This window comes from Ixodes scapularis, unplaced genomic scaffold, assembly GCF_016920785.2.
Source record: "Ixodes scapularis isolate PalLabHiFi unplaced genomic scaffold, ASM1692078v2 PGA_scaffold2__306_contigs__length_199485367, whole genome shotgun sequence".
Taxonomy (NCBI): Eukaryota; Metazoa; Arthropoda; class Arachnida; order Ixodida; family Ixodidae; genus Ixodes; species Ixodes scapularis.
The window spans coordinates 116,217,173-116,228,850 of record NW_024609857.1 but is presented as its reverse complement, the minus strand read 5'-3'; the positions used below and the strand labels follow the sequence as shown (position 1 = coordinate 116,228,850).

At 48.6% G+C, this 11,678-nt stretch overlaps 1 protein-coding gene across 1 annotated transcript; it reads right to left on the bottom strand.

The window, feature by feature from the left end:
* Window positions 1-1,478: 1,478 nt before the first annotated feature.
* On the bottom strand, window positions 1,479-10,000 carry LOC121836582. Its single transcript, XM_042291516.1, has 3 exons — window positions 8,784-10,000; window positions 2,536-3,026; window positions 1,479-1,513 (listed from the first exon to the last, which is right to left on the bottom strand). Exons 1-3 carry the CDS (start codon window positions 9,998-10,000, stop codon window positions 1,479-1,481), a joined length of 1,743 nt encoding a protein of 580 aa, XP_042147450.1.
* Between the last annotated feature and the right edge of the window lie 1,678 nt (window positions 10,001-11,678).

Below are 11,678 nucleotides of genomic sequence, written 5' to 3'. Positions count from 1 at the left end.
GGTACGCTGAAGCGGATGTTGAGGCAAGTGATAGCGGAACATGGGCGGGGCTGGGATCGCCTAGTTCCTTGTCTACTTTGGGCCTACCGCGAAGTCCCGAATGAAACTACAGGGATGTCGCCATTTGAACTCATGTATGGACGTGCGCCGAATGGTCCACTGTCCATCCTAAAAAAATCGTGGACTGGTGATTGGACACCCCCGTCCACGCTCGTTGAGTCGGCGGACAAATATCTGGTTAGATTAAGAAAACAAATGGCCGACATGACGCGAGTAGTAAAGGAACAGGCAGAGCACAAACAGAGGTCGTACGCCACGCGTTACAATCTCCGTGCGAAAGAGAAGGCCTTTTGTAGGGGCGATCTAGTGCTACTAAGGGACACGAGTGGTAAAAAGATGAACTTTCCTTGGTTGGGACCAGCGAAAATACTAGAGGTTAGGAGAAAGAACAGCTACGTAGTTGAGATGCCTGACGGTGGCCGTAAGTGGATCCACGCCAACAAACTTAGGCCATATGTGGCACGCGTTGACGCTGTTGGTGTTATCTTTGATGATCCGGACTTCGGTTCGGTGGAGGAACTCCCCACAGACGGGAGGGGAGCAGGTGAACCTGAATCACAGAAAACCGCGGAGGAAAAAGAGATGTACAGCATGGTACAGCAGTTCGTACATGTCTTTTCTAAGCGCCCAGGAAAGTGTGCAAAAGGACTGCACAAGATAAGACTTGTTGAAGGCTCGCAACAAAAGAAGAGATATGCTTATAGGGTGCCGATAAAACTGAGAGCTGAGGTTGAAAGGCAGATAGAACAGCTTCTAGAATGGGGTATGATCTATCCAGTTGAATCAGAGTTTGCTCATCCGGTAGTGTGTGTAGCGAAGAAGGATGGGAGTGTGAGATTGTGCATCGATTATAGGCAATTAAACGCGATCACTGAAGTCGATGCCTTTCCAATGAATAATGCTACCGAAATGATCTGGATGGTCGCGAAGGCGTCGTACATAACAGTACTAGACCTAACCCGTGGGTATTGGCAAATACCAGTCGAAGAACGGTCTCAGAAGTTTACGGCATTCGTAACCAATCGTGGGCAATACGCATGGAAAGTTATGCCCTATGGGTTGAAAAATTCAGCGGCAACTTTTCAGCGCGTGATGAATGAAGTGTTGCGACCCCACAGAGAATATGCAGGCGCATATATCGATGACATTGCAATATATTCTTCTAAGTGGGAAGACCACCTTTTGCATGTAAAAAGCGTTCTCGAAACCTTAAGTCGCGTGGGGCTTACGGTGAAGCTGTCCAAATGTAGGTTTGCCCAGGGAATGGTCATGTACCTCGGCCACCAGATTGGCTGTGGGAGGCATGCTCCTGATCCCGTTCGTATCAAGGCGATTCAGATCATGGAGAGGCCAAAGACTAAGAAAGAACTGAAGAGCTTTTTAGGGCTAATGAACTACTATAGAGACTACATTGCGAACTATGCTGAAGTGGTGTTGCCGTTGACCGCGCGAACTGGAGACAGGACTCCGAACGTGTTACCGTGGGGTGACGAGGAGGAACAAGCGTTTCAAAAGGCAGTGTCTGCTGATGGAAGTCCCAGTCATGAAAGCGCCAGATGCCAGCCAGCCTTTTGTTCTGTCCACCGACGCATCGGATAGAGCTATTGGGGCATGTCTTGCCCAAAGGGCAGGTGATGGGAAAGAGTACCCGGTGGCGTTTCTCAGTAAAAAAACTAACTGATCCCCAAACCCGGTGGGCTGTAATCGAACGCGAAGCTTACGCGATTGTGTGGGCCTTGGGTCAGTTGGAAACGTGGCTATTTGGGGCGGAGGTCGAAATTCACACCGACCATAACCCTTTGCAGTATTTGGCGTCAGCAGCACCAAATAGTGCGAGGATGACTCGTTGGGTGCTAGCGTTGCAAAAATTTAACCTGAATGTCCGGTACGTAAAAGGCACGAGAAATGTCGCTGCTGATGCGTTGTCAAGGCTGTAGCCGGGTGGAGTTTTGTTTGTGGTTAAGGTACTTTAGATGTTCTCAAGAAGTTTGTCAGTCTTTCTAGTGATCATTCACGCCGAATGGATGGGAATGTGCGCGCAGTTCGTTTTCTTTTGTTCTAAATGTTACGATTGTAAAGGAATACACAAATTGTAATTTTTTCTTTTCCAATAAAAAAATTACAATTTGTGTATTCCTTTACAATCGTAACATTTAGAACAAAAGAAAACGAACTGCGCGCACATTCCCATCCATTCGGCGTGAATGATCACTAGAAAGACTGACAAACTTCTTGAGAACATCTAAAGTACCTTAACCACAAACAAAACTCCACCCGGCTACAGCCTTGACAACGCATCAGCAGGGACATTTCTCGTCCCTTTTACGTACTGGACATTCAGGTTAAATTTTTGCAACGCTAGCACCCAACGAGTCAGCCTCGCACTATTTGGTGCTGCTGACGCCAAATACTGCAAAGGGTTATGGTCGGTGCGAATTTCGACCTCCGCCCCAAATAGCCACGTTTCCAACTGACCCAAGGCCCACACAATCGCGTAAGCTTCGCGTTCGATTACAGCCCACCGGGTTTGGGGATCAGTTAGTTTTTTACTGAGAAACGCCACCGGGTACTCTTTCCCATCACCTGCCCTTTGGGCAAGACATGCCCCTATAGCTCTATCCGATGCGTCGGTAGACAGAACAAAAGGCTGGCTGGCATCTGGCGCTCTCATGACTGGGACTTCCATCAGGAGACACTTTGCCTTTTGAAACGCTTGTTCCTCCTCGTCACCCCACGGTAACACGTTCGGTGTCCTGTCTCCAGTTCGAGCGGTCAACGGCAACACCACTTCAGCATAGTTCGCAATGTAGTCTCTATAGTAGTTCATTAGCCCTAAAAAGCTCTTCAGTTCTTTCTTCGTCTTTGGCCTCTCCATGATCTGAATCGCCTTGATACGAACGGGGTCAGGAGCATGCCTCCCAGAGCCGATCTGGTGGCCGAGGTACATCACCATTCCCTGGGCAAACCTGCATTTGGACAGCTTCACCGTAAGCCCCACGCGACTTAAGGTTTCGAGAACGCCTTTTACATGCAAAAGGTGGTCTTCCCACTTAGAAGAATATATTGCAATGTCATCGATATATGCGCCTGCATATTCTCTGTGTGGTCGCAACACTTCATTCATCACACGCTGAAAAGTTGCCGCTGAATTTTTCAACCCATAGGGCATAACTTTCCATGCGTACTGCCCACGATTGGTTACGAACGCTGTGAACTTCTGAGACCGTTCTTCGACTGGTATTTGCCAATACCCACGGGTTAGGTCCAGTACTGTTATGTACGACGCCTTCGCGACCATCCAGATCATTTCGGTAGCATTATTCATTGGAAAGGCATCGACTTCAGTGATCGCGTTTAATTGCCTATAATCGATGCACAATCTCACACTCCCATCCTTCTTCGCTACACACACTACCGGATGAGCAAACTCTGATTCAACTGGATAGATCATACCCCATTCTAGAAGCTGTTCTATCTGCCTTTCAACCTCAGCTCTCAGTTTTATCGGCACCCTATAAGCATATCTCTTCTTTTGTTGCGAGCCTTCAACAAGTCTTATCTTGTGCAGTCCTTTTGCACACTTTCCTGGGCGCTTAGAAAAGACATGTACGAACTGCTGTACCATGCTGTACATCTCTTTTTCCTCCGCGGTTTTCTGTGATTCAGGTTCACCTGCTCCCCTCCCGTCTGTGGGGAGTTCCTCCACCGAACCGAAGTCCGGATCATCAAAGATAACACCAACAGCGTCAACGCGTGCCACATATGGCCTAAGTTTGTTGGCGTGGATCCACTTACGGCCACCGTCAGGCATCTCAACTACGTAGCTGTTCTTTCTCCTAACCTCTAGTATTTTCGCTGGTCCCAACCAAGGAAAGTTCATCTTTTTACCACTCGTGTCCCTTAGTAGCACTAGATCGCCCCTACAAAAGGCCTTCTCTTTCGCACGGAGATTGTAACGCGTGGCGTACGACCTCTGTTTGTGCTCTGCCTGTTCCTTTACTACTCGCGTCATGTCGGCCATTTGTTTTCTTAATCTAACCAGATATTTGTCCGCCGACTCAACGAGCGTGGACGGGGGCGTCCAATCACCAGTCCACGATTTTTTTAGGATGGACAGTGGACCATTCGGCGCACGTCCATACATGAGTTCAAATGGCGACATCCCCGTAGTTTCATTCGGGACTTCGCGGTAGGCCCAAAGTAGACAAGGAACTAGGCGATCCCAGCCCCGCCCATGTTCCGCTATCACTAGAATCGATTCGCCCAACCAGGGGGCGCTTCGAAATTGCGACGGTAGCGCCACCGCAGTACAACACATGGTCGTGTCGCGCCGGTCGTGCTTGTAGCGTTGCTTTGGCGTCGCAGGTATTTCGAGCGTACGGTGAAGATTTCGAGAAGGATAGAAAACGTGCGAGAAATATTTCTCATGGTGAGTCAAGAAACGATAGAAAAGCTTCAATAACACGCATCTTCCACCGAGAAAGCGGTTGATTTCCCCGCCAACGAGTCGGGTCCGCATCGCAAGTACGGCCGTGCCGGCCGTGCGGCGTCTACGAGATAACTTTACAGGTGAGCGGCACTTGTTTAAATTTTGCGCTGTAATAACATTGTGCCTTAAAGATTACTGATCACAATGAACCACTGTTCTCGTGAGTCCTGTTAGACGACGTCGGGATACTATTTTTCGGTCGCTGAACCACCGGCAGACTACGTTCTCGCACTAGAGGCTACGAGTGGGATAGCTTTTCGGGCTCGCCCACGTCGAAGAAATATTAACGTGTCGGGGATCGTGCGGGCATAGGGTGATAATTCCGGGAAGAGATAAGTCCCCCGCGTACAGTTGAGACTGCAGGTCCTCGCTGGGCTGGAGTCGCGGACCGGTGCGAGCATTGTGCCGACGCTCGTAATTTTATTAGTATTGTTGAACACGCGTCCTCATCAGCCTGCCTCAGCAGTAGGGAACTAAAACGCCAGGGCACGACCTGAACAAAGGCCTCGTAGATTTATTACCAGGTTTTCTCGTCCCACTTCACTGAGGCAGTAGGTTGCAGTTACTGGGGACCTGCTCCTGCTGATTAATGATACTTTTTCTGCGAGTTTGAACAATAATGTGCCGCGAGATTCTGTTAGAAAGGGGGGCAAAACAGTTGAAAACGAAAAGAGGCTAGCCTAGACTAAATCTCCAGCATAAATGTCTGCTATGCATATGACTGCACATAATTTTAGACGAATTTTCATGACAATGTTCAGTTGGATGGATTTATAAAAAAAACTTAATTTCTCTTTCAGGTTCAAGTTGTCCAGTCCACATGCAAGAGTTTCAAATATTGGGTGGGGGTTTGATTCATACTTTACTGTGTGGGACATTTTAGGAGGAAAATGTTGTGTAGCAAAGAAAACACCAGTGACACATAATAGGTTGTCATTAGTAGAACAATTTTTATTTTCTGGAAAAATAATCCATGCCTGTCAGTGTTTCATTGCTGCTTCACTGAATAAAGTTTCTTTTGTGGCATGTTGGCATGTTTTCAAGCGTTTCCAGGAATGTACCGTATTTTCCGGGCTATGCTTTTAAAAATGAAAATTTTAGGCTGTGCGGACTATGCGGGATTTTTGTTTTTCAATATCGTTGATTATGACGAGACGGATTTTGTGAATGAAAGGGTATGTTAATGATAATTTATGTAAAATACCAGCTTCTTTTTGCGTTAAGAAAGCAGACATTTCTCAAGGTGTGCTGTCTATGAGAGGATATTCGTGACAACTAAGCACCAGGTGCAGACGATGCACTGTATGCGTACAATGTAAGCAAAATCTATTTTTTACCCCAAATTTGCCCCTGTGGACTATAGTCTGGAAAATATGGTACAGCAGCATAATGCATCACTTTCAGAAATGTTTTGTTGACAGTGAAAACGATTTTTATTGAGTTTTGTCACAACCACGAGTAGGTAAACACACAACCTTGTGACAATATAAAAATTCTTCTCGTGCTCTCAACACGGTGACATTGGCGCAGACTCGAAGTATGGCTGGCAGGACACTTGCAGATGATGTACACATCTCGAGAAGCAAGGACTGTCCAAGAAATTGTAGGGCCGAGAACCCCGACTATTTCAGAGATCTTGCACGGCAGATCAGCTGTTCAAGATATTCCAGATCTCACGAAAGATGTCTCCCAGTTCGTGAGAAAGCAGTAGTCACCTAAGCTTATCCATCTTTAGCCAAGCTATATTGAATCTTGGGGTACAGACTAAACCAAAACGTGCAACTCGAAGACGAAAGAGACTACAGAAGTTGCCAATGAACGAACAATACTTTTAACTGGCTAAGAACCGGGCACACATAGAGATTGCAACATAGATGAGGAAAGGTCACCTGCATCTTCGAGCGAGGGAGTGAAAATTAATTTAAATTAACTAAGAATCTTTCACGAGCAATTACAGGGTTGGTAGGTTTCCTGCAATTAGTCTTTATTAAACACCTCAGCTGGCATCTCGTCTAGTGACTTGTTGCAGGATGAGCCTCATCGTTGTCCTTGCAGGTGTTCACGAAGTGCACGCTGCAGATCCTCGCTGACGTTGGCGGAATCAAAACTGAACCGCCCCCACTGAAAAATAAGTCAATAATATAAGATCTCTGGTGTGATCAGCAGAAAATCGACACAAAATAATAAAAACTGTTATTGTAAATTATTATGATTACGATTATGTAAACATAATCAGGCTTTCTTTTTATTTTAAAAAGGAAAGGGGGGGGGGGGGGGCTGGCTGGTTGAGGCTGTTTGGAAGTGCATTCCTTGTGTGTGTTGTTTGGGAGGGGGGGGGGGAATGCATGTGTATATTATAGCGTCGTACATGATGGCCATAAACAGCTAAAAAAAACGGGAACAGCGATTAAGAAACACACGGCAGAAGAAAGCTGCAATCGCAACCCCCAAAAGCCCCTCCCCTAGCTAGAAGTGTTCTGACAAAGTCAGAACGGCAGGCAGGGCGTCTCTTGTGAACGGCCGATCTCCAGCACGTCTTCGTTGCCCTTCGTTGCGATGTGGCTGCACGTGAACGCGCGACGGTCGCGAGATAGAAACCCTGTCGACGGTTCGAAGCTAGTGCTGGAGGAACTGAAGCTTCTCCCTGCCGTTCTCACCCTGCCAGTGATTGTAGTTGAAATATTCGTGCCAAAGGGATCCAACATCGCGACCGAAGCCCCGTCAAACACCTCGAGGGAAGCGACAGACGCGCACAAAAATCAGATATTCCGTCACGCAGGCACTGCCAACTGACTTTCCCGCGTTCGGTAGTGATTCTGCTTCTATTCTGACACCAATTCTATTTAGTTTTTCCCGCGTATTTAGCAAAACTGATCTTCCAACGAACGAGAAACTTACTTTTGTCGGAGCACCGACGTGGTCCAGGCTTGGCGCCGTTCGAGTCTCGCACGGCTTTTCAGGGAAGCGGTAGAATTTTAAGGATCGACTACAACAACATCGGAGATGGTTGCTGCGATCAACGACGAAATATTCGTGCTAGCCGGGCTTTTATATCGTCTCTATCGCAATGAATGTTATATCCGACCGCCTACGACGGAGAAGCGAGGCGAAAAACAACGAGCCACTCGGACTCGGGCGTCCCGCCAGGGGCTGGAATGGCGCTGTAGTCGGCGGCGAAACTTGAGCGCTTCGGTCCTCTTGCCTCAACATCCGCTTCAGCGTACCATTCCTTCGCTCAACTAGCCCATTGCTCTCTGGGTGTTCTGGTGTAGAGAACCTGGGTGACGACCCCAACCTATGCAGCAACTCCTGTGTGAGCTCGGCCGTGAAGTTTGTGCCCTGATCGGACGAGACTGTTTCTGGCACTCCCATTCGCGCGAATATTTCAACCAGCGCGTCACACACTGCCTTCGCCGTTAGCGATCTGATACAAACCACTTCTGGCCATCTCGTGCACACATCAACCAGACACAAGGCATATTTGTGCCCCCTCGACGACGCCGGGTCTAACGGTCCAATACAATCCATTACAACTGTCTGGAATGGAACATCTGGTCTTACTAGCGGGGTAATAGGCACACGGTCTCTGGTTCTAGGTCTCGCGTTCAACTGGCAGTAATGGCAATCTTTGCAGTATTTACTAATCTGCTCCTGCATGTTCGGCCAGTAAAATGAATTCTTAATTCGCTGTTGCGTTTTCTTTCCAGCGAAATGCCCGCCAACTGGTTTGTCGTGGGCTACTTCTAACACTGTCTTCCGCCTGCTTTCCGGTAAAACTAGCTGTTTGACAATTCTGCCATTTATTTTTTCTTTATGGAACAGCATTCCATCAACCACTTGCATTCCATGAGTCCCTTTTTTTGCCTGTAGCCACAAGGGCTTCAGCGACTCGTCGTTCTTTTGCTCTGTTCGAAACTGAAGGCAACCTTCAGATTCTATTTCGTTTACGTCACTTCGCTCGTCCACAGACTCTACAATCCCGTTTTCACCCTCCGACTGGGTGCTCGCCACGCATGCCTCTATCACCAGCCCTTCCTTCAATACTGCAGCGTCACAGGGAAGATCCACCTGATCTACTAAGGGCACTTTCTGTTCTACTTCTCTTAAAGCTACTAAATCCTCAGGTGTGAGTAGCGCGTCAACTTCTCCGGCAAGCTGCTCGGTTACAGCACAGAGCAGTAAAGTATCCACTCCAGTATCAAACGCCCTGCTACCAAGTCGAAACGGGACATACATGAGATCGGCCTCCACCTCGTGGCCGAAAGCGCCCTTCAACCGAACCTTCCCTTTTTGATTCTCGTCCAAAATGGTGGCCATCGACCTTCGAACCACTGTAATGTCTGCCCCCGAATCGACCCTAGCATTCAAGCGCTTGTCTCCTGAGCGGAGTTGCACAAATCGTTCTTCGTCAAGCACTTCGTGTTGTTCAGTCAGTGATACTAGTTCATCATGTACCTCGATTGATTGCTCGGCGTGTTCGCAGTCTAAAGGTCTTTTTACTCGTGCCGTTAGCTTAGGATTGGTCTCAGGGCAATTTCTTGCCAGATGACCCTGTTTCCCACAAGCGAAACAGCGTCGAGTGTCGCCGACATACTCAGTATGACCTCTCTCTTTCGGAGGCGTCATAGACTCGCTCTGACTAGAGTCACCAGTAGTGTCTGTCTTGTGATAGGGTTTTGGGACCCTCTGTGCATTACTCTCCTGATGGCATTCAGCGAGCTTAGCTATCGCCTCAGGACGCAGCCACTCCCCCGTTTCGTTCAAGGCAACATATGCTTTTATTTCATTAGGGAGGGACTCCTTCAACCTATCCGCGACAACTAGTTGCAACAGGTCATCGTAAGTATCCACTTTTCTACTGTTCACATAATAACTGAAGTAGCTATTAAGTCGGCCGGCGAACTGGCTCCAGGACTCTTCCCGCAATTTGCCTGCCGTTGTGAATAGTCGTTTGTATTCGTTTGGAGATAATCTTAGCTCACGTAAAATTCGTTCTTTTAGCTGAGCGTAGGATGGCAGTTCCTTCATGCCACTGCACATGATCGCTGACCTGACCCTGTCAGCTATATACGGCATTATCAGAACAGTTTTTATTTCGTCAGGGACCTGAAAGGATCGAAATATGACTTCTACCGCCTCAAACCAGCCAGGCACCAAGGTTTTGTCCCCGGGCATCCGGCTGAGCACATTAGTCAAGAGTGCAGCATAGTGGGCTACCCCAGATTCTGGTTGTAATCCCAGCCCCCCATCTGCACCACCACCATTTTCCTTCTGCAATTTTTGGAGCTCAATTTGTGCCCGTATTTGTTCGAGCTTTATTTTTTCAATTTCCAACCGAGTGTTCATCACTTCAGAATCAGTTCTCCCCTCATCCTCTGATGCGTCATCAGGCTCCTTAAGTTTATCAGGCATTTTACCCTCCCCTTTGCCCGACTCATAGCTCTTCGCCATGGCTCGAGTGATCATTCAACCCAAATAGACAAGCATATGCGCTCACCAATTCAGGTTGATCAGCTCTTCGTCGTCGATGGGCAGTCAGAAGCACTGGCAGCGGAAGTGCCTCACTGGAATGTCTCAGGGTCCGTGCATCACTGAAATCCGGATTCTACCGCTTGCAGGCTGTAGTTCCTGTCCCTCTCGAAGACTGGAAGTCTTGTTTTCCGCCGTTGGTTCTTGCGCTGAGGCTGCGTCATGCAGCGTCCGTCCCACTGGTCACGCCAAGCGCTCGCCTGGCGTCCGGTTGCATGGCCGCCGAAAAGCCGAGTTTGCTTGCTGTCAGCACCGTTCGTGCTGTGCTCCGGACTCGCCGCTCCGTCGCATATGGTAGACGAAAAGCCTGGCTTGCTTGAACTGGCAACGTCCGTGTAGTATGCCGGACCCACCGCTCCGTCGGTTGTGGCAGGCAAAAATCCGGGCTTACTTGAACTCGGCGACGTCTGTGCGGTGTTGGAGCTGGCCGCTCATCCCAAGGTTCCGTAGCTGAACTCCCGCTGTCGGCTGCGCCAGTCACGGCTTGTGGTTTGGGCGCCGTGGGACCCGGGAAGGCAGGGAGCCAGCCTTTTGGGGGGAAAGCGTTTTATTCCGGTTCGAAGTCGTGCTTGCACCAGCTCCAGCGCACCGCGTTCCTTTTCTCTCCTCGTGCACCGCCTCCAGCCTCGGTCCTTTCGTTGTCACTTCGTCTTTTTCTCGTCGCACCAATCAGCGCACACCACGGGTAACAAAAATATAACAATCACAAAGCACGATAACCCGTCGGCGACGGCGCGCGCTGAATCCGCTGCCTCGTGCATGCCACATGCATGACAATAAGCCAATTTATTACGAGTTTAAGAGTAATTATGTTTGCCTTATTGTGCTGCCATGCCCCGGCACTGTTCTTCGCATCCTTGTAGAATGTGTTCGCATGGTAAAGTTGTTATTACTGGCCGGAGACGTGGAAACTAACCCCGGCCCTGATAAAGCTAGTAAAGCTGATACACAGGATCCCATTCAGCAGATTTTAAAAAGCCAGAAGCACATTGCCAAGGACATCAAAGAAATGCGAAAGGAACAACAAAGCGTTAAGGAAATGTTTGTAGGTGTGAATAAGCGACTATGTGCTATTGAGGCCACCATTGATGAGGTCAATAACACGGCAAAGTCCTTCCAGGCTTACGAGGCTAGTGTTGCTGAGCTAAATCACACTATTTCTGACTTAAAGGGCAACTCCGCCCCATACTTTCGATATTGAGATTGGGACTGTTTTTAGCGCAGTCAGCGTCCCTGGATTGCAAGGTGTAATTTTTTTCTCGTTGTGCGTAGTTTTAAAGATATCGACGCCTCAAAGTTTTGTTTGGGTTGCGGAGAACAAAAGCGAAACTAGTCGCTCGAGGCCCCGGCAACACTGGAAATCAGCCGCTATGTGGATCGTGACGTCAGGATCGTTCTCGTTCAACGGGTACGCAGGCCGAGCGGCACCTACCTCTGTTGCGCTAGTCGTCTAAAGATAGAAGGTAAGCTGATTTTGTTTTAATTCTGTGTACGTGGTTGTTATCCAGCATATGTAGCAAACGTTAGTGCGTCTACCCAAAAGCTAGCGACTGGAAAACCCGTGAACTCGTTCGGTGCCGTACTCGGCGGCCGCCGCCGT

Bases quoted from the DNA above. Each gene is read 5' to 3' on its own strand.
- LOC121836582 (XM_042291516.1), bottom strand. From the start codon at position 10,000: ATGGCGAAGAGCTATGAGTCGGGCAAAGGGGAGGGTAAAATGCCTGAT. The intron at 3,027-8,783 runs GTATGTCCCGTT...GTCCAAATGCAG, and splicing joins GAGGTGGAGGCCGATCTCAT to GTTTGCCCAGGGAATGGTGA. The intron at 1,514-2,535 runs GTCAGTTGGAAA...TCCTGTCTCCAG, and splicing joins CGCGATTGTGTGGGCCTTGG to TTCGCGCGGTCAACGGCAAC.